Source organism: Tyto alba, unplaced genomic scaffold, assembly GCF_018691265.1.
Source record: "Tyto alba isolate M040663 unplaced genomic scaffold, T.alba_DEE_v4.0 Super-Scaffold_13, whole genome shotgun sequence".
NCBI classification, from domain to species: domain Eukaryota; kingdom Metazoa; phylum Chordata; class Aves; order Strigiformes; family Tytonidae; genus Tyto; species Tyto alba.
In genome coordinates this window covers 16,729,986-16,757,846 of record NW_024881275.1, presented here as the reverse complement: position 1 = coordinate 16,757,846, position 27,861 = coordinate 16,729,986, and the positions used below count along the sequence as shown (strand labels likewise).

Sequence of the window (27,861 nt, the reverse complement as noted above, 5' to 3'; positions counted from 1 at the left end):
AGTGCAGCCAGAGCCGCAGCAGCTTTGGAAGAACTGTGAAAAGTTACTCATGCACCAGGGTCTCCTGCTTCCCATGGAAATATGGGAGAGAGGGGAATCCCATGGAGGTGCCTCCGCCTCCTGCTCTAGGGAGGACTTTGCAGCTAGCTCCCTGTGGCCCACGGAGTCAGCTCTGACGATGCTACAGCCCCCCCGGCTGTCCCCCTGCCCCCAGAGGACCTGCCTCCTAATGTTGCGGTGGTGGACAAGGGTGGGGCATGGAAAGGGTGAGATGAACTTTTAAAAGTGTCAATGTGGCACAGCTTGGACCGACTAGCTTGAAGTGCAGTTAGCTGAAGTGGAATGTGGGGGTCATGTGGGAGCTCAAAGGCCCTTACAGAGAAGTGGGGGGGCTGCCCTGCTGCAGGACTTGCCCAGGGTGGGAGAGAATTCAAGCTGGTCTTGCCTCCAAGAGTGAGTGGTGGGAAATGCTGCCGGTGGAGCAAGTAGCCGTCTCTGCTCACTGCCAGGAAGCTGTTTTGAGTAGCTGACAATCTTGCAGGGATGGCGAATAAAAGAGGAAAGACCAGTTATCTCTGGCTGGTACAGAAGTGTAGCAGATAACATTATGTTGTTCTTCCGAAACAGGCAATCTGGAGCTGCACAAGTACAAGCCCTGTAGAGAAGTGTTTTGCCCAGCTCAGCTCTTCCTGGCTTCCCTATCTGGGCTGCTGCTTGGCTCTCTGTGTGTCTCTCTGCAGCTGTGTTCAGAAGTGGCATCTGGCACTTTTGCATTGCAGGCGTTTCATGCCACTTCGGGTCACACTGCAGCCCCTTCTGGGAGCAGGAGATATATCAGTAACAAGCACCTTCTTGCGCTTGTAAGCTAAGGAGAGCCTTGTCTCCCACACAGCATTTTCAGAGATGCTGTCTCTGGCACCTGTGTATCGTGGTTTAACCCCAGCCGGCACTGAAGCGCCACGCAGCTGCTTGTTCACTCCTTCCCGCTCCCAGCGGCATGGGGAGAACTGGAAGAAACTTATCTCAACTTGTGGGTTGAGATAAGAACAGTTTAATTACTAAAATAAAACATAATAATAATAACAATAAAATATAATAATAATAATAGTAATGAAAATGAATAGAATAAAAATATATAGAGAGAAATAAACCCCAAGAAAATGTAAGTGATGCACAGCGCAGTTGCTCACCACCCACTGACCGATGCCCGAGCAACAATCCCCCCACCTCAACCAAGTCCCCCCAGTTTATATTCTGAGCATGGTGTTCTATGGTACAGCATATCCCTTTGGCTAGTCTGGGACAACTCTCCTGGCCAGGCTCCCTCCCAGCTTCTTCTACACCTGCTCGCTGTCAGAGCACGGAGAGACTGAAAATTGTTCATTTAGGAGAAGCATTTTTTATCAACAACTGAAACAGCAGTGTGTTATCAAAATTATTCTCACACTAAATCCAAAACACAGCACTGTACCAGCTACTAGGAAGAAGATTAACTCTATCCCAGCCAAAACCAGGACACTGTGTAAGGAAGCAAGCCCAGCTTTTTGCCAGCTGCTCCAGAACAGGTTCTCTGAGCCCTGGATGGGAAATGCTGTGAAGATCATGCGTCTTTCCTTTGCCTGGCCATAAGCATTTTCGCTCAGCTCTGCCTTCATGGTGATACTTTCTGCTCTCCTTGTTGAGAGGAAGGAGTGGAGATGCCTCTCTTCCCCCGGGCTAGTCTCCCTGCTCCCTCTTCAGCCCTGGAGGGTGGACATGGCAGTCAGTCAGATTGTCTCTTCCCAGAATAAATATGACATTGCATCTAGCAGAACAAAGAGTGGAGGTTGGTCAAGATGGCTGAAGATGAGGAGTGAATACAATGTCTTCCATCCAGGAAGGTAAAGGGAGGAGAGGAGAAGTGGTGATTGGAAAACCTGCTGCTTTACAAAAAAAAAAAAAGGTGGACACTATTAGCTGTAGGCTGAGGCCCCTTCTGTCCTGCCATGAGAGCGCAGGAGCTGAGCAAAGAGGCTAGGCGAGGACTGCTGATGGAAAAGGGCTACCAGTGGCCTGTGACTGGTTCCTACATTGTCCTGACAGCAGTGGAAGGGCAGATCTGGGCAAGCTGTGGGAAGGCAGACTGCACTGGGGACCTGCTAGGAGTATAAGTGTTTCTGTAGTCCTTTTAGTACCTATGCACCCACTTCTGCATCCAGTATTGGGCCTGCATTATGCACTGTGCGTATGCAATTATGCATTGTGCATAACACAACATTTGGTATGTTGAGAGCTCTGTTGGAGAACTTCTAGGGATGGTGACCTCTTTCCTCTGCAGGGATCTTCTTGTACGTAACTTGCACTGTCTAATAGCTGAGATCTGCCAGAGCCATGGCCATGCTGTGCTCATAAACATCCAGTTGGAAGATAGTCTTTTGTGGAGGAACCACATCCTGTCTTCTGCACACCTTGTAGCAGACAAGCTGTACACACAGGGGCTTATTTTACTTAGCGAAGATGTGGGCTTTTTCACTTGTAAATTACAAGGTTTGGTAGCACTGTGCCCTTGGTTTCCTCCAGTTCAGCCTCTCCTTAAGAGCAGGACTGTTATGAACATTATTAGATCAAGGAGGATATGACTTTGTCTAATCAAGTCATGAAAAGATTTCCGGGGATGGAGACCTATCACCACTCAAGCAACCTCTAGTGCAGAACACTCCTCCACACTCCTTGCAAACTAGCTTTTCCTAATGTCCATGTGTCTGCTTTATTTTGGATCAACATCTCTCACTGTACCACATGCAGTTTGCTGATGCTGCCCCAACTCAAGCTGTTTTTTGCCATATTTTCTCCAAGAGTACTTTCTTTTAGTGCTGAGCTTTCTCCTGTGGCTGCAGTTGTATCAAGAGGGACACTGTGTCACTGGGATTGTTTTTGCCAATTTTATGATCTTCACAGTCATATCTTGCCCTGCTGTCTGAATTGCAGGTGCTTTGAAGTCCATTCCTATGACAGCTGAACCTTGATTCTACAAGTTGAAATAGGAGAGAGCTGTCTTTCCTAAGCACTGTCCAAACATTAAATTCCTTTTACTTACTTTATACCTTATTCGCTGTTAACATTTTACAGGTAGTCTGCATGGGATGTCAGTATCTCGCTGTGTGTTCCTGCTCTCCATAGGAACGGTATAGCAATAATTAATATCTCCTGTATGCTTGGCAAATCCTTTCTGCAGAGGAGCCTTGAACCTCCAGACCACACACTCTCTCCCACCTCAAGAGTAGTTTAGCTAGAAGTTTCTTGGAGTGAGGCTGTTAATTTACTTTTGGAAAGATAATGTTCTGCTCTAAGAAGGAACTGCTGCATCCAGACATTACAGTGATTATTTTTTTTTTTCCTTTGGTGTGAGTAAACCTAACCACTAAAGCTGTAATGAGCATGGAGTTGTTCAAGAACGCTGTGCCTCTGGGACTGTTTGGGGAGCTAGCCAGTTGCATATAATCTCAGTTTTCTTTCTGCCTGTGAACATCCCTTCTTTCAAGATTAGCTTCCTGGGATCACTGCTTTCTTTTTCAAAAAACTTGCATTTCTTTGGTTTTGTTTGGGGTAGGTAGCCGTTACTGTATCAGAGATCATTTGCACCTAATATTTTCTGTACAAAAAATTTAATCAGCTAAGAGTGTGGACAAATGCAGGGTTAACATAGGTAAAACATGCCAAGGTAAAAGTGAGCAACAAAAGCAACTGGTGATCTGCCAGGACTGATTTTTACAGGCCTGTGTATTTGTCTGAGATGGGGTTGGCTCTGAGCTGTGCCAGTATGTTGGGAGAAGGCAGGCAATAGGACAGGACTTGTGTCCTAGCACTATTCACAGCCCAGATCTTCCAGTGTGATGTGGAATGTGAGCTTTGTGGATCTTTGTGTTGATGGGTGTTTACAAATCTCCAGGTTTGACTGCCCAGGATCAAGCAATACAGATTCCTAGCATTTAACAGTCATCCCAGCAGGATGCAATACCATGCCAGCAACACAGACATTTTGGTTTAGAAGCACTTGGGCCCCTGTTTGTCAGGTTATGATGCACCTGGCTTCTGGCCATTGAGTGCATGCTTCCTTTCAAACACCCACGAGAGTGAACAATCTAAGTCTTGCTGTAACTCAAGAGCTGCTTGGTTGGGTTCCCCACTCAGCATCACTGATAATACCACTCACCAAAAGCACATTAAACAGATCTATATGGGGCAAAATCAAGACCTGTCACGGTCTTTGTCCATACTCCCAGCTGACTGTGTGGGGCTCTCTTTCACCCATAACCTTCTTGCCTGATCTGCATTTCTTGTCCTTTGGGCAGTAGGATCTTCTCACCATCCCCACCATGTGCCTTTTACTGTCTGGGTCTTGTGGAAAAAGCAGGAGTTAGTAGTCTGAATTGCCTTTTCTGCCCAACAGTGATAGTTTCCTATTTGAAATCTGTTGTACCAGTTCTATTAAGTTTCACTGCTCTCTGTGGGAAGGGATTCCTGTGTATAGCATGCTTTATGTATCTCATTTAAACACCATTTAAAATGCTGTCTCTCAGAGGGCTGTGGTGCAGTTACAAACCAGACATGCTGAACCTTGTTGTCAGTGGAAAAAACCCCAACAGGTAACTGTAGCTATTTCTATGATCTGTCACACCTCTTTTTTTCCCTTCATGCCAGCAAAATTTAGACTTGTTTTTGGTCGTGAACCGTCTGAGGGCTAAATGAAGCATGCATCCAGACTGGCTTAGTTACTTTCCGTCTTTCAGGCTTTCCTCACCCAAGATGTTGTATCTTTCATGCTTCCTGATCTCTGTGCTACTAGGATTCATCTCCTATTAAACTTGCTGCCATATGGCCCTGCCCCAGCGATAGGGACTGCTGATGTACACACAGCCCAGCTGGATGGTGAGGGAGAGAGCTGTCTTTTCTCTCCTGTGCTCTCCTCTCTCCATCAGAGATGTGCACTGAGTGCAGAGATGGGTCATGCCAAAGGGGTGAAGACCAGCAGAGAAAAACACAGCTACTGCTTGCTGGCTGAGAGTTGATAGCGTGGAGCCCAAATGGGGAGGGTGAGCCTGTGCTGGGGAGAGGGAAGTGGGGCTCTGCAAGCCTTGCTGGGACAGCCAATCCTTATGTCATGGGGCATTGTGTTTCTTTCCTTGCAGATGTCATGGCACCCACAGTACCGCAGCTCTAAGTTCCGCCATGTGTACGGCAAAGCTGCCAGCAAGGAGAAGTGCTACGACTGCGTGCCCATCACCCGCAACGTCCACGACAACCACTTCTGCGCCGTGAACCCCCACTTCATTGCGGTGGTGACTGAGTGCGCGGGTGGAGGGGCCTTCCTTGTCATTCCCATCCACCAGGTAAGCTCCGCCAAGGTGAGCCGGCTTTCGAGAGGCTGGAGGAGAGCTGGGCTTTCTAAGGAGCTAGATTGCACAGAGGATGTTCAGTTAATGCTGTTGCCCGAATTGCAAAATGATGGAAGGGGCCCCAGATGCCCTGGCAGATGATTCCTGGGATGTGTGTACCTTGCTGCTTGCAGATTTTTAACACCTTCCTTAATTTCATATCTCATTTGCCTTTCTTGTATAATCAGCAGGAACTGTGCTGTTCAGATGTTTGTCTCCTAGGACAAATTGTGAATAAAAAAGCAGTTAGTAGATACAAAGAGCAAAAACTGAAAGGTGCTTTAGTGGCGTGACTTCAGCAGTGATCAAAGGAGAATATGGTATGTTTTGCTCTACGATCTCCTTCGTGAAAGAATGGAGGCACGGCTAGCAGGTAAATGAAGCTCTTGAACTTCAAGCACTGATGCTGGAAAAACTTCCCTTTCAGGAACAAATCCCATGTTTATGGGTTTTGATGACTTAGGGATCTGATGGGAGGGAGAAGCTGGCCATCTGATGTTTATTGCTTCAGAAAAATTAGGCATGCACTAATGTGGATTAACTTCAGTATGAGATTATGAGTTCTCTGGAATCAGGGCAGAACAGATGAAAGACAAAAGTTCAGCCTTTAATTAAAAGTTAATTGATGGTGTTATTGCAATGTGACTTTTTCAATATATATAGCTGCTAAGGATGAAAGTGAACTGGCTATTCTTGAAGATCCTAGGACAGTTCCAGGCCCTTCTAGACTTTGTTTATTCAGCTCCTTCACCACTGGTGCTGTTCAGAGACGATCCTTCTAAACATAACCACCACCCTGTTTTTCTTGACTGAGTCACTTCTGCCCCCTCAACCATCATCTCTTGAGGCTGAAGAACTTGTCTTTTATCACAGAGTTGCATCTATAAGCAGGCAGCTGGTGACTGTGGGACATGGGGTGGGACCCAGCTTTCAAAGTGTTGGCAAAATGAGCTGAAGGTGTTTGCACTGCTTGCTATTAATTCTGTCTTCTCACCTCTTCTCAGCCTGGCTAGTCTTTAGTAGAAATTCTTCCATTGTTAACACCTGCTCAGATACTGTACCCAGATCTGAAATATTGCTTGCAGAAGTCTAAGACATGGTAGAACTAGAAGATACAGAAAAGAATAATTAAAGTACATCAATGCAGATGTGAAATTGCTTTCATGTGAGAAAAGGCTTTGCAGGTTAGTCCTCAGTCAGTCTGGGAGGACAAATGAGCAAGATATATAAAACTGTGAAAAGCATGGGGAAGAAGCATAAGGAGCAATTCTTCTTGATTTGTGTGGTGAAGGGAAGGGGATCCTGGAGACCAGGGAGCAGACTGTTAGCAGCAGATGGGAACACTTCTGCAGTTCAGATGCAGAGCTCCCTGTTCTGGGTACTGACAAGCTTGGAAGAATTAAGGGGTTCCAAACAGGACAGAGTTAGGAAGAGGAGTTGGTTTACAAACTGTGTTTGTTCAGATGCAGGTCCCCTAGTTCATGAAGTCCCTTGAGCGTTGACCTTTGGTGGTGGATCAGGGAAACAATCTGTACATGCTGCACTTCATACAGCCATTCTCTGAATACTTGTTCCTGACCCATGCTGTGGGGGCACAGCAGCCTCAGCCAGCCACAGAGAGGGGTTCCTTGAGTCGGAGGGCTGTGGTATCAGTTACTTTTTTTCATTATATGCTTCCAAACTCGTGCCACCTGGTGAAAAGTAGCAGCTTTTGACTTGTGTTGGTGGTGGTATTTGTCACTACCACCTCCTCCTGTGATGATGACCCATGGTAGAAGCGTACTAGCATCTTGGCTTGTGCCCTCACCTGCCAGGGCACTGAAGGAAGCCTGGTCTGGAGGGAGATATCTGCCTGGGGTGGTATTGCCCTCTCATGATGGAAAACTGATCCGTGGTTACTTTTGATTGGTTTCATAGGGAGCAGCCACATCCCAAGCATGCCACAGTCTGGAGGAAGAGTCCAAGAGCCAGGATGTCATGTTTAGCCAAAGCAGGAGAGAGTAGCTGGGACAGGGAAAGCTGCACTTTCCGGGGAGGATGAACAACCTGTTCAGGGAGTTGCTCTTGTCCCTCCAATGCTTTTTTGAGTTAATTCTGCATGTGCCACCAGAGGGGCTGCCTGCCTCGTGATGTGCTCGAACACAGGCTCAACCTTTCTCCATTTAACCATACCTCCTTGCTTGTTTGCTGTGCTCCTCTCCTGTGGTGTCATGGACACACAGCTCTCTCCATCTCTCCTTGAATAAATGCCATTATTGCCTTCTGCACCATTCTTCCTCTCTGAGAGCCTGAGGGTGAGGTAGGGCTGGGAGCAGCAGAGGTTATATAGGGAATATGCTCTTTGCCCTAGACAGCCTCCTTTCAGCAGGCCTTTGCATTCAACCTGAGGAGGAATTAGTTGAATATTTCCCACCACTTGGAAAATGGTCTTCTGTTGCAGGATGTGTCAGTTAGGTCCTCATGGAGATGTGCTGCTGAAGCCAGCTGGGTGGAATGGCAGCACATCTCACCAGGGAGGGAAGTGTCTGTGGCCACAGGGGCTGCCTGATGCCCAGAACAGACTGAATACCTTTGTAAATCTTGCAAATATGAGGAGACACAGGCTCAATGACTATAACTGATATGAGCTGCTTTCCCCTAGCATGGCCTGGGTGTGGATTGGTGTCTGACACAGATGTGCTGGGCAAATGCATGCACCGCATGCCAAGGAAGGATCTTGACTCAGCACAATTTTGTGGCTTTCCTTTGAAAGACCAAGGCCTGCCTTTTTCCTTCTCTGATGACCAGAATTAGTTGAGACTGCATCTGTCTCTTCCTTTGCAGCATAAAGCAAAGGGATAGCAAAATGAGAACAAAGTCCCGAGAGACAGGGAGATATTTGTGTCCAGGTCTTTGCAGTCTCCAGTCTTTCAGTGTGTCAGCACCAGGTGTGAAAGGAAGAACACCTGTGGTTGTGTAGACCTCTGAGACACAAACCCCTGTTCCTTCACTCTGTGGGCAAGGACTGTGAAATGAAACCTGTGATGACCCCTCAGTCCTTACTTAACTGATGCCATATGTGAGTGCTATGATGTGACGACAAGGTGTGTTAGTACCCTTTGGAGAACACCTGAGAAGTAGGGCTGACCCATCTCATGGTAATCTACCCTGTACAAATCTGCTGGGAGAGTTTTAACAGCTGTTCCATTAGAAGTGGTTTTCATCAAGGAACTCTAGCTACTTTGCAAAAATGCTGGGAGTTTAGAAAGCAAGTAGTTGAAAAATTACTCATTTTCAAGCTCTGCATGAAACTGTGGGTCAGGTACCTCTGCATGAATGACAACACATCTAGTTACTGAAATAGTTTTTGATCTGTAGAATGAAATTTCCCCCGGCCCGTGAAGAGCTTCACTTCCACATGCAGATGTGTGTCTGAGACCAACAGATCTACCTGTCACATATGTTTGTTGGCAGCCTGGAAGTCTCCCAAATGGTGTGGGGAGGAGACAGGCAGCCAGCTCTGGGAGGTGACAGAGTTCCCACAGGGATCAAGGGATCCCTGCGGAGCTGGCTGCCCAGCCCATTGAGTTGCCAGCTTGAAACCAAGCCCTGAAGCCTACAAAAGGACACCGTGGGCGGGGGAACGCTGCTTATTAAAGGCCTTTTATCTCTCTCCTGCCTTCCCAAGTCACTTTGCATTGTCGCTGTTATAAAAGGGAATTGTTTTAGACTAGTCTAAAAAAGCACAGTCTTTTACATTTCAAAGCCCCCTGGGTGTTCAATTTAAATCAGGTTAGTCCCAGTCTATGGGACAAACTTTCCAATGAAGCCAGAATAGTTACACATCATCGCATGTTCTGCATTCAAAAATGTACAAATTTTCAAGGTTGGGAAAATTACATCCTAGACACATCCAGGTTAGGGCCAGCACTGATTCCCTTCTGCTGTGTACTCTTAAGGCCCACCTTTGGAGAGGTGCAGGGAGCACACCAGCAGAAGTGTCTGCTTTCCAGGAGAGCATGCATTTGCATTCTTTGTGATTTACAATTCTTCCAGGTGGGATAAAAGCAAGCAGGTAAGCATCACCAGCTTGCCACCGTGTCTCTCTCCTTAGGTGACTGACCTTTGCATTTGGACCAATGACCAATGTCTGGGATGTAAGGTGGGTCCTGGAGCTCCCCATACTACTCCTGCTCCTGACAGGGAGAAAAAAGTGCGGCTCCAATGTTGATGAAATCACCAGCACCCTTCCTACTACGTAATAGAAATATCGACTTTGTAGCTACTGTGCCTGCAGTATGGGTTTATCCTGATGCGACACAGCCTCCATGTGGCACAAGGCCCTCAATACTCCTTAGTAGCTGTGCAAGATTTTTATGAGGGAAGATGCCATCCAAACATGGCATTTTTTTGGACTGTCTGGAATGCTGATTGAATCTGGTGAATGACTGGATTTGAACACACCCAGAGAGAAATAGATAACTTGAAAGAAAAACTGCATTTGTAGTTTGTGTTACAAATGTCTTTTTGCTTAAAAAATAAAATAAATGCTAGCTGTTGAGGAAAAAAAATACATGCTAAACCATTTTTTTCCTGCTTATAAGAAATATGTTCTGAAAGAAATTTATTTTTTGTTTTTTTGTTTTTTTGTTTTTTTGTGTGTGTTGTTTTGTTTTGGTTTGTTTGTTTGTTTGTTTGTTTTTGTTTGTTTGTTTTTGTTTGTTTCCCAGGATCTTTAAAAAATATGGAAGATTCAACTCACTCATAAGTGTTTCCCCTCTTAAGTTTTATTCTGGTGTCTGAACCAAATACTGTCTTCTAACTTCAGCAGTCTTTATTGCTGCATGTGTACAGATTTCTTGATCGTAGTGTGTACTTAAGAAGGCCTGAACAATTCTTTCCTTTATTTTTGATGATATCATCAAGACTTGCCTTTCAGGGACAGCAAGAGCCCATTCTCAACAGATAGAGAACACCCAGGGCATTTGGAGCATAACAAGCAGAAAGAGGTTTCTTGCTGGAGCTGGCTTGGATTTTCCTTGAAAATGTCCTGTAATTCCATGGCTCACCTTAGTTTTGATGATACTTGTTTTTTTCCAGACAGGTAAGCTTGATCCACATTATCCCAAAATATGTGGGCACAAAGGGAATGTTCTGGACATCAAGTGGAACCCATTCAATGACTTTGTGATAGCTTCGTGTTCAGAAGATGCCACAGTAAGTTTACCAGGTTGTACTCTGCGTTATTACCTGGCTAATGTGCTTTTTGGGAAAAGAAGTAAAAAAGAAACTAAAAGGCCCATGGATGAGATGTGAAAGCATATATATATATATATATATATATATATATATAAAAAAATCATGAAAGAGTAAGATTCCTTTATTTCTCTTGAGGTTAGACCTGTGTGGTCTCTTTCAGGTGACATACCAAAATCATTGTGAGGATAAAGATCGGTTTTGTGGGGACTTGCATCTTTTTGGGTGCAGTGAGTTTGCATGAGATGCAATGTTTGCATGAGAAAAACATAATATGAATTTAAAGTGGAATGACTATTCAAGTTTAATTGCTATGAAAGTCTTCCTTTACTTCAGAATAAAAGCTTCAACACAACGTAATCTGGAACAGCTATTTCAGATCAACTCCCTGCAGAGCAGGTTTGAGCTTGTTACTGCATTCAGTTACTCTGTAAAGTCATGCTGGATCAGTTATGGGGTAGCTGAGGAATCTGTGTCATACTATTCTGCAATAAGTGGTTTGGCTGAAGTTAGTATAATTAAGTTGCAGTCACATATTTCACTCCAGTGTAGCTTCAGACTAGTTACTAGGAATTGAAAGATTCAATTCATGTTTGTAAGGGACAGTTTAGCCCATATGTACCACTGAAAAGTTGCTTTCCATGTCCTGTCAAAAGCATGATGTTGACTTCTGTGGTAGTGAGGACATCTGACTAACTAGTGTGCTTTTTGCTAGAGATTCCACATGTGTTTTCTCTCACTGGGTATATTCACCCTCTGCCACATAGCATCAAGGAGGTTTCCCATGTCATTTCCTCCAGCCCTGGCTCGGTGCACATCCTCTGCCATTTCATCTCTGTCAAAAATCATTCCTGAGTTGGAAATCTAGGGTCTTTGAATTGTCCTTCCTGTTTAGTGACTTGCCTTTGCTTCTCTGGATATTCATGCCTCTTTTGAAGGCTTCTTTCAATTTCTGGGCTGCCTGTGAGGGTTTTATTTTATCTTCCAACCTGTATGCCAGGTTTTCATGCTATTTCAGAAAGGACTTGTGGCAGGAAGGCATCATCATGACCTCTATTTTGAGCCTCAGATGAGAAATGAGCACAAGCTTTGGAGCTTCCTGCTGCAGTTATAGAACCACAGAACCATTTGTTTTGAAAGGGAGGTTGAGTGGTCTCTACCACCACCTCTTGTGCAGGTCTGTGGAGCTGAGTCTTGAAAACCTCCATGGATGGAGATTTCACCACCTCTCTGGGCAACCTGTTCCTGTTCTTCACCACTCCCATGGGGAATTTTTTTACCTTATATACAGCCAGAACCTCCCTGGTGTAGCTAGTGACCGCAGTATCTCATCCTCCCACCCTGGACTTCAAGACAGAGCCTGGCTCTATTTTCTGAGTGGTCTTGTCAGTATTGAAGGCTTCTATCAGTTTTCCCTGAAGCTGTCTCTTCCCGAGGCTGAGCAAGCCTGTCTCCCTCAGCTTCTCCTCACAAGTCAAGTGCTGCAGACTCCTGAGCATCCTGGTGGCCTCCACTGGATTCACTTAAGTTTATCAGAATCTTTCTTGCAGTGGGAGCTGCAAAACTGGATGCAGTATTTCAGCTCTTGTTTCATGATTGCTGAGTAAAGGGCAAAATCACTTCACTTGATCTAGTGGCTATCTTCCTGTTGTTTCAGACCAGGATGTTGCTAGCTTTCATCCCTGCCAGGGCATACTGCTGGGTCATATTTATTCTATTGTCCACCAGGACCCCGGGGCCTATGCAGAAGGGCTGCTCTCTGTCAGCTTTCTTTTCTGGTTTCCTACTGAAACTTGGCACTGGGTCATTCTCCAGGCTTGAAAATAGAAACACTGAGCTTGTCACTGGTCTCAGTACCAAAAGTTGTTCTAAGAAGTCTTGCTATTTGTGACTGTACTCTCTTTTTTTTTGTGCTACCCTCCCATCATCATCCTGGTACCAGGAAATGGGATCTTAGGGGTCCCCTGCATAGTGACACAGTGTAGGGACACCTCTTCCCTCCCCGCTAAGTAGTGAGGACAGCAGACTGTTTCTTAGTGTGACTGTCTTTCCTGGTACCTGGTAGCTGGACCTGTGGAGATCACTTAGCAGGTCAGTTGAATCAGATTGCTCCAAGCCTTGTCCAGATGAGTTGGGAAGATCTCCAAGGCTACAGATCCTGTGGCCTCAGTGGGCCCTTCTTCCAGGGGTTGAGTACCCTTCTAGGGAAAATAGGTCTTCTCTGATCTTCAGGGAGTGCCCATATTGCCATTTGTGTCCATTGCGTTTGGTGGTCTCCTTGTGCAACTCCGATGAGTCTGGATCCATCTTCTCTGTGCCTTCCTGCAATGTTGAAGGGTAGCCAGAAGAGCTCACCTTTGCCTTCTCACTTCTGAACTGAACAAATTATTTTCTTTTTAGCTCTTCTCAGATTTGCTGTGCTCTCATTCCCTCCTCATCTCAGTGGTTGCTGTTGGACTCACTCCATGGGGTCAACATCTGTCTTACTTGTCCTGGCCTGTACTGGAAAGCTCAGATTGGACATACTGCTGGGACACCTCCACAGCAACATTTTCTCTGTCCTGAGAGAAGTCTGGGGAAGTTTTTTGGGGTCCTAGACGTGTCCACCACTTCTACTGGGCTGGACATCAGAGCAAGAGCATTCCTTGCAGTCTTGTTAAAGGCCTGGTGCTCTCTGCCATTTCTGAGCATAAGCATAAGCCACTGTTCTGGCTTATGTGCAAGGTTGTATCTGATTGCTCTTACTGGGCTGGGTCTCCCTGGAACTTTTGAGGAAGGCTGAAAGCTTCTGTGTAGGTGGTGGAAATAGCCCACCACCCACATTCCTCGGAGGTTTCTTGGCCATTAACCAGCCTTCGTGGAGTTTGCCTTAGTAGTACCACAGCTATTGTGTATGGCACAGCTATTGTATATGGAGTGTAACTGCAGCATCTAGAGTGGCACTTCTGGGCACAGATGGAGAGTCTATGTGAATACCCAGTGCTCTTCCCAGTTCCCACTGCTGCTTCAGACAGGCTTAGAACTGAGGCCAATGCAAGTAGCCAGGGGCTGAGAGTTTGAATAGTATGGGGCTTATCTTCCTACCCCTTCTGTTCCTTTTGGCAAATTGTCGGGCACATATGAATTCAGCTTGCTGAAGATCTCCCTTGTGGTTAGAGGGGCAGCCCTGTCCCTGCTACTTTGCTTTGTCAGGTTTTCTTCAAGATGCAGCAGGGTAGACAGCTTGTGGATTGTCCCTGATTGTCCTGGGAGGACTGGCTCCAAGACCTGCTTCTTCTGCACAGTAAGCACTGGCAATTTCTGCCATTTAATGCATCCTGAGATTCCAGCCAGGGACTTTTCCCTGATTTTACCAACAACCATTACATAGCATGGGGAGCGAATGGGTCATTCTAGACAATTCATCTCAATGTGAACACAATCTATTTTTCACTTTCTTACTCTCTCAGCCCAATTTCTTTAGTGTTGACTGTTGAAGCTGTAGAGTGTGGTGCTTTCTCTTACAGCTGTAGAAGTTCATCTGGAGGCTACTGAATCCCACCGTCCTTAGGTTTCTGATGGGCTTGATTCCTCAGCGGGATAAAACACTCTTTACAAGGGTGCTCGTGATTTTTCCCACCAGCTTCCAGAATTTGTGCCTCTCCTCCTTTGGCTTAGAAAGGTGTGATCCTCATCAGCCAAACAGTGGGAGACTTGGGCAGGTGTGGCTAATTTCCATGAACTCTCTGCTTCAAAGAGCATTTCCCTTTTGCTTCAAGCTAAGTCCTAGAAAAATTATGACAAGCATAGTAGTTTTCACTGAGCCAAGGGGTTAGTCATCTGTCAACATCCTAAATACTTGTGCTTCTAGGGTTAGTATGAGAAAGACTCTTTCATTTTACCTGCATAGGTTCAGCCCCTTTTGCAGGTTTCCTCTATTGTCCCCAGGAGGACAGAGGATTTGTCTTCATGCAGCATCCTTCGAGAACCCATTGTTGCTGGTAGATGTGTTATAAGACAGCACACTCCCAGTGTTGCGTGTTCAGTGTGGTGCTGCCCAGTCTCTCTGCTCAGGGCATCTGTTGTGTGCCCACATAGGTGGGCTTCTGTGTACTTTGACAAATGTCTGTGTCATTCGCAAAGCATTTGGCACTGGTGCATTTTTCTATGGGACAAACAGTAATATAGCTGTCATCTGTCCAGGGGAGTTCTCAGTTCTTTTACCAGATTGTGTTGAGTGGATGACTGCTTGGATCAATCACTGCTATAATATCTTCGCGGACTCTTTGCTGAAGTTTATTTCAGATTTCCTTGATCCCGCTCAAAGTTTGTTAGGAGGCAAGGTCTGCAAGATCTGTGGTTTACTTCTTCCCCTTGGGAATAGCTTTTTGTAATTGTGCTGACATCTTGGATGGGTGGGAAGGTTGGATTGCCAAGTTAAAACAAACTGGTAGAACTGCTGGCTAAAGATAGAGGGTGAAGAGGAGTCTTCAGGCTCACAGAAAATGAAATATGCTAATTTAAAGGACTGGCATTCAATAAAGCCAGGAACATTCATATTCACTACCAAGAGAATTATAATACCAAAGGAGTAATAGTTATTGGTGAGTTTCAAATTAGCTCCTTACTCAGTAATCTCACAAAGACCCATCCTGTGCCATTCAGGTTAAAATCTGGGACATCCCCAAGCACTTGCTAACAAGAAACATTACCAGTCCGAAGAAGGAACTTCTTGGGCATGTTCGAAGAGTGGGCCTCATTGAATGGCATCCCACTGCTAATAACATCCTCTTCAGCTCTGGCTATGACTACAAGGTGGGTCTGTTCTCTGTGGAGCTGTCCTCCTGGGACACCCTGTTAGGCAGGGTGTTTTGAAATTTATTTTAATTTCAAGCTGTAAGATAATACTGAAGAGTTCAGAAACCTTCTTCAGTGGGAAATTCCATGGTGATGCCAAAGGCAAAAGGACATTGCTACAAGCTCAGAAGGACTTGCTAATTTTCCAGTCTTCTGATGTACTTCTTTACTGTATTGGATACAATATGCAATGTAATGCACTTTTGTTTGGCTTCATTCTTGTGTTAGTGCAAATATCAGCACTGATTCTGGCCCTTTTTATGTATAAAATGTGGTTGCAAGGAAATTAGAATATTGGACATTTTGAGCAGACACTGTGTCCCTGATATATTGCTGTGAGTACAAGGAATTATTTTAAATGCTGGAGAATAACCACTTACGATGGTAAGACCTATACATGTAGAGAAGAGAGGAAGAAGGGAGTAGGGTACACAAAGTCCGCAGTTGGTCAGTCAACCAAGAGCTGATTTTTTTTGTTCTTTTGCTGCAGATAATGATCTGGAACCTTGACACCAAGGATGCTGTCATCTCGAACCCAGTGAAGATCCTCAGTGTTCATGAAGATGTGGTCCTCTCCATGTCATTCAACACAGATGGCAGTCTTCTTGCCACAGCCTGCCGGGACAGAAAGATACGTCTGATAGACCCTCGTGCAGGAACAGTCCTACAAGTAGGTTGGGTTTAGAAGTTTGTGGTCCAGCTGATCTCACCCCTTGGAGTGTTTCCTCTTCTGGGTAGTTTCATTGCCATTAAAGAAGATGCATCTTTGCCCTACATTGCCCAAGGCACCAGATGGTGCTATTGCCTTCTACTTTTCTTGGAACGCTGTCATTGTTGAAAACAGGGTTTCTGCATCGTGCTACCATAGTCCTTACTCCGTGAAACCCTTCTTGATGTGCACTGTTTACATAGCTCCCTGCTGCAGTCCTTTGTGGGATGCCTTGCAAGGGCTTGTAGAAATCAGGTGAATAGGTGGATGTGAATGTACATTTGTCCCACTGCCAGTGTTGCTCTTGTTGCCTGTGCTTTGTATCTCTTGGTAAGTGAAGCTGACTGCATTTTGTAGGCATTTGCACAGATTTGTGTACACAGAAAATCCTGCTTACGACTAATAGGGATTGCTCTCTAGTAAATGTGTGAATCAATAGTTAGAGAGATTCACTGGGCTTTTGGGAATTGTCCTGAAGACTTTAGGCCACCTTTCTTGGATGCCCATGAAATCCCGTTCATTGTAGTTCAGCTAGGCTGAGCAGATCTTTCAGATGTGACTGAATCAGAGGTCTCATGTAACATGAAATGTAGCTATGCAACAGGTGCTGTCTCTTATTCACGCAGTGTCCTTTCTCTTCCTATAGGAAGCCAACTACAAGTCTCACAGAGTCAATAAAGTCTTGTTCCTTGGAAATGTGAAAAAGCTGTTCTCTACTGGAACATCTCGGTGGAATAATAGGCAAATTGCATTATGGGATCAAGTGAGTTGGACCAGCAATCTTAACCGTTCCACGTTCAGTTTTCTCTCTTTTGATGTCACTTTAACTTTTCCACCTGCCAAATACCCCATAATCGGTTTATAACATCAATTCAAAAGTAACCTGTCAAATTCTATATGGGTGATCAGTCTTACTGCTATGACACTGTTAACTGAGTATGAGTTTCTGAAGAAGCTCTCAAAGCTTTCAGCACATAAACCACCAGAACAAAGAGAATTCTGTGCCCACTACAGGGGGAAATCATTCAAAGGACCTTTGGGTGGTCACTGTAGCTCTGACTTAAAAGCAGCTCATACTGGTCTTAGTGGCAAATTGTTACTGGTACTGGAAAGAGAAATGAGCTCTAGACAGAGCCTACTCAGGTGAAGCCCTCAGTGGAGAAAAAGGTGTAGGGTGTTTTTGATTTCTGACAATTCCTGACAGTAGAGTATTGAGATAGCATTTACTGGTCACTTCCAAGACATGATTTTCTATGACAGCTGCTAGCTTTATGAAACCCTGCTCTCCTCTACCCTTCTCATATGCAGTGAGATGCTTTTCCTTTCTCAGCATCTCGCTTTGTTCCCCTGTGTCAACTACCTTGCAGCACGATCTTTTGCCTCTTTCTTGTGCTTTCACCCTTTGTACCAGACAAAGCTGGTAGACCAGGTCTACGATTTGCCATTTGGCTATGTTTGGACATGGCTTCTTTGCATATGTGAGAGGCAAAGCACTGTGCTGCTTCCTGAAGACTTTCCACAAGGCTGAGCAGTGCTCTGACATATCATGGATCTCACATCAGGGTTTCACTGCCTTCAGAGCTGCTGGAGGAGCTGGCCACACCTAGTTTGAGAACATAGTGAGAAGGCCTGTGAGACCAAGTGCATGCAGCCTCCTTAGGGACAGGCATTGGCACAGGACCAACCCAGCAGGCATCTTTCTGAGGTCTGTGTCCACCCTTGTCATCACTGCATCTAAACAGAAACTCTGACTTCCAAGCCTGCAGCTGGGCAGTTCTGCAGGACAAAGTATGTATTAACCCTATGCTAAATACATATTTATGTGACAGTAGCCACAATGGCAGCCAGGGCATTCTATACCCTGCCCTATTGGTCATCCCAATATTACTGCCTTCAGCAGTGCAGGGGTAGTTTTGTATAAGACATGCCAGCCTTGTGTATGGAGTGGTGTGCTATGTCCTTCTACATGGCTTGCCTGCAAAAGGCCAATGGGAGCTTCTTCCCTTGCAGTGGGCACCTTCCCACCGTGCAGTGTGGAGACTGCTTGGCTGATATAGGCTGATCTTTTGGTGGGTGGTGCACTAGTCTGCAGGTATTGCCTTGACTGGAGGTAGTGAGGGAACATGAGTAAATCAGTGTGCAATACAGACATGCCCTGAAGGCCCTCCACCTCCCTGAATCTGGTGGCCCACATTGAGGGAGGCAGTGTTTCTTACCATATCTTACCCTGAAATGTCATCAGGTGCCTGAGGTGGTAGGAACTGATGTCCTGAGATGTTGCACCCAGTCAAGATCCAGGGATAGAGCACCCATTTCCCACCCATAGAGCTTTGAAGAAGTCTGTGCATGGCCCTCTGCTCAGGACATTTGGCCATGGCCTAGGGTCATTGTAGAGCTGCACTCACATGCTGCTGCCAGGCGGGGTTCAGGTAAGGTGTCCTGGACTTGAGGTGACTGATGGGTGATCGCAGCCGTTTGTTTTTTCTGTGTCCTGCCCAGAATGACCTTTCTGTGCCTTTACTGGAGGAGGATCTGGATGGTTCCTCAGGACTCCTGTTTCCCTTCTATGACTCAGACACACACATGCTTTACGTGGTGGGAAAGGTAAGTGCTTTCCATATCAGCCAATTCTGACCTGTCTGATTCTTCTCCTGACCTGTGTTGTGTCAGGCTGAAGTCACAGTTGCTCCTGAAGCATATTAACCTAAGGATATTGTCTGATGGGATGAAGCCTGAGGGCACTGCAGCATCAGGCCACATTTGCCACTGCAGACGTACCACGTTTACTGTGGGGAAGTGCACTGCAGAGCCCTAACCTTCCCACACAGGAATCTTGTGGTAAATATTTGGCCCCTTATTGACCCTACATGACTTCTAGGGCCAGGCATTCTTCTCAGACCCTCAGGCTGAAGAGCAGAGCCTGGCTTATGTTGATTTTCTTTGCCTTTAGGGTGATGGAAATATACGGTACTATGAGATAAGCCCTGAGAAACCGTACCTGAACTACCTGATGGAATATCATTCTCATTTACCACAGAAGGGAATTGGTGAGTGGCAGCGTATGTCTAATGTTACAGAAGGATGGTGGCTTCTTTGTTTTAGAGATTGAGTCCAGGACTATTGAAAATATAATTTAGAAAAGAGAGTGGGTCAGATTCCAGTCTCCATTCAGGTTTACAGATTGCAACGGTCAGCATGGCACAGCTCACCTATATATCACAGGTGGTATTACAGGGTCCCAGCTTGGAGGGGTCCCTTTTGACCAGCAGGGAGTGTGCTGAGCAGCTTTACCAGTCACTGCATCCCCTCTCACAGACCTGGTCAAGGTGGAAAGGAGGATAGTCTGAATTTAAAGGTGGAAAATGTTCCTTGCCCTTTGTGAATCTGCTTCAAGATTTTTGGCATTGAACTCTTGACATTGTTTCTACTCTGGGATTTCTCTGGTAATGGGTGCTTCACATCTTAATGCCTTCACTTGCCTGCCTTCTCCTGTACTGACATTTCCAATTTAGAGATAGACCTGCTGTGATTAGGTCACCTCTCCTCTATTGGAGACCCTTGTTTATTAACCTGTCCGCATACTACCCACTGTTTAATTCAATCAAACTACGGAATTTGACTTTCAGCTCCCAGACTCTATTGGTAGCCCTTTCTTGAATATTCTCCAGTCTACCCTGTAAGCCATATTCCTCTATAGACTGATGTCTTTTTAGGACCATTTGCCACCCCTCCACACTACCTGTGGACACTCACATTCTTTCAGGACGTTGCTACAGATATTTAGTAGCACTGGATTTTGTGCCTGCAGATCTCCTTCAAAAATCTGTTATTAGAAAGGAATAAATTTTTCAAAACTTAACTGGAAGATCTCTCTGTTGTTCAGCCTTTATAATCCTTCCGGTGTATAGCATCCCGATTTTATGTTGTCATAGTCTCTTTAGAAAGCATCCCATGAAATAGAAGTGTAGAAGTGTTTTTAAAAGGCCTGAGTGAATCAAATCTACTTCTCTAACCTGATCTGTTCTGCTCATCAAACATGCTGCTGATTATTGCACAAAAAGGTCTTACCCAATATTGCCAAAACAGAATACAATCCAGAGGAGTGGAGTTTGGATTCACATTTAGGTGAATTAATAATGTAAGGAGCAATAGTCCTTCACGTAGAATCTACTGTTTAATGAAGTCATTCGGTATTAGCAGAAAACAAAGCTTCTGTAGGACACCATGGAGCAAGGTCTATAAGGAGAGGCAATCTCTTTTGTTAAGGGAATTGACATGGTTGTAGGCTTTGGGATGTACAAGCTCATGGGAGAGAAATCCTCTAAGGTTACTGGGTACTTAGAGACTTTGTGTGGCTTAGCCAGTCCCTCAAACACAAATGGTGCTGTCTGACAGAGTAGATGTGCACACCTTTCTCATGCTTCATTCTGCTTTGGGACAGTGTTGGGGGAAAGATACTGGGCTGGAAGGGCTTTCAGCCTGATCCATGTAGCTATTCTGGTGTTGTTTAGGTGTCCTGAAATCCCTTCCTGGTGATCCCGATAGTCAAATCCTGTGGCATCACCTGTGAGTTCTGCACAGTCGTCACTCTGTTTACAACTGATGAGAATAAATAAGGAACAGGAGACTTAGCATGAAAACCACAGATGTTATGTGTAACTTGGTGGTCTGACAGAAAAAAAAATATTTAGTCTTGTCATTTGTGCCACTGAGCCAGTTTTGGGTGCAGATTTCAGACCATGGTGCTGTGGAGCTGATGCTGTGACTCCTTTTAGTTTTTGGTGAACTTTGTTCCATGGTGGATGACATTACCCCTTTTATTTCATACTGTCCCACCAGGAATGATGCCAAAGAGAGGCCTTGAAGTATCAGCTTGTGAGATTTTCCGTTTCTACAAGCTGATTCCGACTAAAAGCCTGATTGAGCCCATCTCCATGATTGTGCCTCGACGGGTAAGTTAACCTCAGGTCATGTTCATGTCTGGGACAAGTATCAGTGAAAAAGAGGGCAGTGTCTCCTCTCTGACTCGTGGGGGCAGGAGAGTATGTAGAACAAGGGATTTTCTATCTCCTTGTCTAAGGGACAAATCTGGTAAGTTTGTGGGGCAGCTATGCCAACAAACCCTGGCTGGGTAACTCAAGAGTTGGGTCTCTGTGTAATGGCTAACTTTCTAAGACATGCTCACTGGTCTTCTCTGCTTGGGTGCAACAAGAGGTCTCTCTGACTGTCAGGTCGACTAGCTGGCTGTAAACTTCTTCAGTCTGTGGCATCTGTTTGACATACTGACAAAAGCAAGAGAGAGATATAGGGGATTTTGTTGGGTGACATGAAAATCTCCTCGTGGAAGGAGGAAGAATCACCCCAGGAAAAAGGCAACAATAAGTTCCCAGGTTTCTACCCAGTGGGTGCAGTTGTGTTACAGACAGTTGTTCTACAGCATGTGAGAGACAATGCATTGCATTGAGAGTGATGTAGAAGTAAGCCTCAGAGCTGGTGTGGCTAGAGAATGACCCAGGTCATGAATCTATAGCTAGCCAAGGTATCTCCCATGTGACTGTGTGTCAGCACTGTGCCCTGTACTTCCAGTAACTTTGGAAGGTATGAGTACCTTGAATTCAGAAAAGCAGCAGAGCTAATGCTTGTTGCAACTACCAATCAGGCATGTTCTTCCAACATCACTTCCTTGACCGATTTCTGTCAGCTGATGATCAGCTGATGATTTGTGACTTGTGTTTATCCTTCATATCCACTCCTTCCTCCTCAGGAGCGCTGAGTTCATGAGAGTTGGGTTGGCCTGTGTCACCAACCTCCCCCAGTCTGCTGTCTGTATGTGTAATAACCTTACTGTCATGAATTAAAATAGGCCTTTGTGTGCAGTTCTTCTGAGCTAGGGTGAGAAGGAGAGAGTGAGGTGAGAAGATTTTATGTCCATGCCAGTGAGTGGTCGTGACACTGCCTGAGCTGAGGTGGAACACAATTCTTTCTTCACCACAATCCAGTATGGTCCCTCTAAGCCAAAACCTCACTGACATAGTGACTCTGGACTTCTGTTTGCTTGCAGTCAGAGTCATACCAGGAAGACATCTACCCCTTGACCACAGGAGCCCAGCCAGCACTGACAGCACAAGAGTGGCTGAACGGAGTTAACAAAGGTCAGCATATGGGGAGGTCCCCAGCCCTTCAACTCCCCAGGGTTTGGGCAGGCTGTTGCTGGCTCTCTGGCCTGTTAACTGCCAGAGAAAGAGGAAGGCAGGAAAAGAAAAGACATAACAAATATGGCTGTAAGCTAAAATAATTCAGTAGCTAAAATAATTTGGTGGCTAAAATACTCGCTGTTGTGAATTCTAGAAGTCGCTCCAGTCAAGTGCCTCCATGTTTAAGCCTGCAGGTTGTTTGAATTAATTGCTTACAGCTGATTTCTGAGTGTGATTTGTAAGTGCTAACCCACTGCCTGCCTCCTTCCCTAGGGCCTCTCTTAGTATCCTTGAGACCAGGCTCTGGAGCTGTGAATTCCTTACCACAGTGTCTTGAGCCAGAGCCACTCATGAAAACTACTGACCAGAGCCAGCATCAGGGTCGGGGAGAAAGGAAGCCACTGGAGGACCTGCAGAAGCCAACTGAGATCGAAGACAGCAGAAAACAGCTGAAAGTGGAGGAGAAATTGAAGAAAAATGATCAAATGTGCCTCTCCAATGGCTTTGACATATTTGAGTGTCCACCACCAAAAACTGAAAATGAGGTGTGAATGTCTGGGGTGAAGGGTTGGGGCTGTGGGGAGAAAGCCCAGTGTCAGCTGACAAAAGGGTGCTGTTCACAAGAACCCAGGGAGGGTTTATTTTGCAGACCTGGGCCAATATGAACTTTTCATTCTTTGGGGTAGCAGAAGTTCTGCATGCCCAGTCTGCCACACGGGAGGAAGAAATGTGGCCCAGCAGCACCCCAGCTGAAGGAGGCGGGGAGGGAGGGAGCAATCAGTATTCCAACTTCTTAAGCATTCTTGTGGCACAGGCCTGCTGGGTGGCTGGCTGGGGACAAGGAGGTTCTGGAGAAGAAAAGGGTGGTTTTGCAGTGTAACCCTTCTATGAGAGCTGCACTCAGAGAGCCCAGTGAGGCAACAGGGACATCTGTGGAAGGAGTGGGTGTACCCTGCTCCCTTGGCCCATGGCACACCCATATAGTATTAAGCACCTAATTGTATTGTGGACAGTGACATGGGAAGGGGGGTTGGCTCTGCCCCTGCCTTGGCAGCGCAGTGCCATTGAGGCTGGCTGCTGCTTGCAGCCTGCTCCTGGGAATGGCTCTAGAAAAGGTCCTCGCAGCTCCATCATCTGTCTTCAGTTGTGGCCAACCCCCTCCCTGTATAGTAACCACAGCTTGCACAGTGGTAGATCTCTGTGGTGATTTGCAAGCCCCTTGGCAGCTCAGGGACACGTTTGAGTACATGCAGCTTGTTTGCTTTTAGGAACCCTGGAGGGATTTCCTTCCCACAGTTGTGCTCAGGTTCCCTTTTTAGCTCTGCAAGATTTTAGCATCTGCAGCTTGATGGGGCAGTAATTTCCACAGCTGAATTTCCCTGTGGTGTGAAAAAGGATATTCTATGCATGTTCCTGAGCTGGCACCCCAAGATCACAGAAGCAGCCCTTGCATGGCTGGATGCTCTGCTGTATGCACAGTGAAAGGCCATGTTAGTTCCAGCTGGAGAGGGTAGATCATGATCAACAGCAAGAAAGAAGTAAAAAGACTTGCCCAATGACAGAGCAGGAGATGTGGCAGTTCTAGGAATTTATACTTCAAATACTTGCTGTGTGTAGCCTCTCTTTGAGTGATCAGAGTTATGAAGACTATTTTTTTCTGATCTTTTCCATTGAATTAAGCAGATGTAGCATCACTGAATGGTGCTGAGAAACACCTGCACTCACAGCTCAGGCTAGTGGACAGCAGAAGCACTACTGATGTTCAGTCTGTTGGTTGAAGGCCTTCTCTCAGAAGTGATGTGACAGGACTGGTGGCATTTGTCAAGTTAAGTGTGTGTTTTCTTAGTGTAAAGGAAGTAAAATGTGACTTTTCTTACAGCTTTTGCAGATGTTTTACCGGCAACAGGAAGAAATCCGTAGACTACGTGAGGTAGTAAACCAGAGAGATGTCCAAATTAAACAGCTGGAGCTGGACCTCAGAAACCTCTGCACAGACACAGGCACTTACTGAGGGTGCTGGTCTGGAGACTCCAGTTCCTGTGGATAACTCCTCCTAGGGTTTTGCTGGGGGAAAGGTCGATGCTTCAGGCAGGATGGACTTCCCTGGCTTGTCACGGTCACATTTCCCTTATTGTCACCAGACAGTTATTGATGGACTTGCTGTGCTTCTTCAGGCTCCCCTTGCTTGCCCGCTCACTCATGTCAGAAGCTCATGCATTAATGCTAGTGAGAGACTTTGGAAAATCTTGCTCTTCTGGTCCTGGAGAAGCAACCTGTTAAGCTCTAGGAACAAACAGTTTCGCTGCCCCTCCACATGACATGAGGATGGGAGACTGAATGCAGCTGCCAGCTTTTCCTACCCCTGGATCCTGCAGTGCGGATTCTTGTGTCCGCTGTCCTGCCCTGGGAGACTACTCTGCAGCTGAGCTTCAGATGCACCTCTAGCTCCAAAGTGATCTCATGCACCCCTCTTGCCTCACAGCTTGGCCCTGCTGCTGGGTGGCTAGGCAAAGCTGTGGCTGCCCCGACCTGGTGCTGGGGATAGTCCCCCTCTGGGTGGGAGGCTGCACTGGGGCTGTTAAGGGCCAGCACTTTTGTGATAGGTAAAGGTTGGTGTTTGGGGGTCCTGCTTAAAAGGGGTGATGGTGTGGGCTGGTTCTCACCAGAGAAGCTGCAGGTGCAGCAGAGGTCTCTGGGCCCTTTGAGTCAGTTGCCTTCTTTCCCTCTTTCTACCAAAGACCAGCTGCATCCAACTGGGGGCCGTGGTCCTGCGGTGCTCATCAGACAAATGAGGACAACATTTAAAGCTGCACAGTGTTGGCAGTGGGTGGTTTACCAAGAGGGATTAAAAGGACGAGGGAGGAGTTGGACAGTCGATCTGCTGCAGACCATTCAGCAATGGTTCTAGCACTGTGGTATTGGCCACAGGAGGATCACAGAACTGTGACCAGTCACAAACAGCCCTCCCTAGTTGCTGGAATATTGCTTGTCCTTGTGCCTGCAGCTTCTGCTTCCTTAGCTCCCAGGTGCCAGCGCCTTGTCCCATGTGGCTACAGGCTCCCTCTTCCCAGCTGTTTTGCCCAGCCTCCCACAACCTCCAGGGCTGTCCCGTCTTCCCAGATTCTGCAGCCACACTCATCTGTGCCCTTCAGCACCAGCTCTCCAGCTCACTGCCTTCCCCAGCCCTTTTTCTTAGGGCAAGAGCAGCTGCAGGGTGCAGGTCCCATCCTTATTTTAAGGGCTGGCACCCGTGATCAGCTTTATGCAGCCTGCCAGCGATGTGCAGAGCTGGGCCAGCAGTAGCACCGGGGGAGTGCACAGCCCGGCGTGCCTCGTAGTTGCCTGGGGGACTCCTCTCATTTGTTTCCGAGGTGCGGGGCAAGAGGGTGGACTGTCAGCTGCCCTGGTGACTGAGCACAGCAGCAGCACTGGAGGGGGAATGTTTTTCCTTGTCCCAAATGCAGAGCTTACAGAAATGTCTTAAACCCAAGTAGAGCAAGCAACCGCTGTTGAACCTGTAACTGCACCTGTTGTGACACCTGTAGGAATGAATACTATGCCCTGCTAGTTCGCTGAAGCTTAATGATCTTGAGTCTAAAAGTTTAAAATAAAAAATTAAATCTCTGTAGTCAGGAGTTCCCTCAAACAGGACTCCTTAGCAAGGGAACTAAAGGCTGTGCACTGCCTGTGCTCACGTGAAATGCCCCTCTGGTTATCCCTGAAAGCAATAGCCAGCAGGGAGCTCATGGGCACTAAATACTCTTATATGAGAATCACACAAAGACTTTGGCATCCCTTTTGCTCTGCTTCAGAGACTTCACCCAGCTTTCAAAAATATTTCATTCATTTCTAAATAGCAACAACAGATGTGGGTGCTAAAAAGTTACAAATACTGTTTCTTTCCGCAGCATTACAGAGAGGGGGTAGTTGTTAATTTTCTTCAGGAAGAGTGCTTTAGCATCAGTCACTTACTTAACACTACTTCTTTTGTAAAAAATAATATATTAATAGCAAAGTTGTTGAGACAAATTTCTGCTCATTTCAGATCCTCTAGGAAAGACTTTCCTGTGCCCTGGGAACATTCTGCAGTATGCAGTTACATGCAAAAGCAGCTCACCCCAGGTACAGAGCTTTAATCCAAACACATGAATTTTAACGCCAGAAGTGGTCAGGCTTTCTCACCAAAGAGAAGAGCTACATAGAAATCAAGAAGCTCACAGTTTTTCAGCCATGTCAAACAGGCCTGACAGCTTCAAACTTCAAAGCCATTTTCACAGAGGGTAGCCCCAGGGTTATGACACTCTGGTTTTCAAGCTATTATCAGAAGGGAGAGGGCTTGACACAGCCTCAGCAGTCCAGGGGATACGACACTTTCTTGTCACCATATGTGTTTTATTTGCTGGATTTTTTTTTGCTTATTTTTCATACAGAATAAATTATTTAAATTATTTGCAAGTTAGAGTAATTTTTTTTTCAGGGGATTTTGAAATCCTCTTGAGGACTATTTGTTGTCCTATGACTGACTAGCATAGAAAATGGTTGGCCACCATGGTTCTTATTTTAGAGTTGCGTTGATTTCAGCATTTCTGTAAAAGAAGTTGCTTTCATTTAGGCTTTGCTAGCAACATTTGATAAGGCGAGACTATTTAATCAGAAGTTGTTTTTTGGACAGTATGCCTGTAAAAGCATAGACTGTGAAATGTATTTCAATTTGGACCTTAAATGCAACAGTAAATCTTTCACACGGAGAAAAATAGCGGAGGAAATGGAATTATGTGCTAATGAACTGTGCCTAAATAGATTCAAGTGATCATTTTAACAGTTTCTGAAACTAACAGCTTTGTAAAAAACTGTAAAACATGGGGATAAATACCAAATTTGTGCAATGAAAAGCAAATGTAACTGAATAATAAATATATTTGGAGTTATACTTTCTGATACATTCAATGTTGTTGGTTTCTTACTATATCGTTAAAACTACTAAAAATTAAGTTGAATCAAGGTCAGAAAGGAGTATCACCTGCTGTCTCTTTTGCTTGCATGAACTTGTGGTCTTACATTAGTAGGCAGGTTGTACACAGTCTTACGCACATGGGTCTGCTTACAACTTTCCCATCTCCCCTTGATGCTACAAAGGGGTGGCCATTTCAAACTGTTCTGTGTTACACTGCCATGTATGCTGTCTTGAGTAAACCGAGCCCCTCTGGAGATGAATACTCCATGGTGAGGTGTCTCTTCACCTTGCAATCAGCACTTCTCCTGTCCAATACACTCTGACCAGGCTCTTTTAGATATTACACATAAGGTGGGTTTAATGTGTTATTACCAAATTTTTAAAGACACTTTATGTTAGATGGGATTTTGACTTAGCAGACTGAAGCAACAATCACAATATAGCAGTTGAAACATCCTCACAATACAAACGAAATTCCCATTAATGGTCTCTATATGCTCACCATCAGGATGCTGGGTA

The 27,861-nt window shown here is 45.8% G+C and overlaps 1 protein-coding gene across 1 annotated transcript in view; it reads left to right on the top strand.

Annotated features, from left to right (window-relative positions):
* The window catches only part of CORO2A (coronin 2A), a 61,850-nt gene extending 34,538 nt beyond the window's left edge, over positions 1 to 27,312 (top strand). The window contains exons 2-12 of the mRNA XM_042788086.1: positions 5,169 to 5,369; positions 10,494 to 10,610; positions 15,294 to 15,443; positions 15,976 to 16,155; positions 16,841 to 16,957; positions 18,694 to 18,798; positions 19,145 to 19,241; positions 21,034 to 21,146; positions 22,256 to 22,346; positions 22,662 to 22,933; positions 24,268 to 27,312. Coding sequence (XP_042644020.1) covers positions 5,169 to 5,369; positions 10,494 to 10,610; positions 15,294 to 15,443; positions 15,976 to 16,155; positions 16,841 to 16,957; positions 18,694 to 18,798; positions 19,145 to 19,241; positions 21,034 to 21,146; positions 22,256 to 22,346; positions 22,662 to 22,933; positions 24,268 to 24,399 — 1,575 coding nt within the window. The 3' untranslated portion in view covers positions 24,400 to 27,312. The remainder of the gene's footprint in view (positions 1 to 5,168; positions 5,370 to 10,493; positions 10,611 to 15,293; positions 15,444 to 15,975; positions 16,156 to 16,840; positions 16,958 to 18,693; positions 18,799 to 19,144; positions 19,242 to 21,033; positions 21,147 to 22,255; positions 22,347 to 22,661; positions 22,934 to 24,267) is intronic.
* The last annotated feature ends 549 nt before the right edge of the window (positions 27,313 to 27,861 follow it).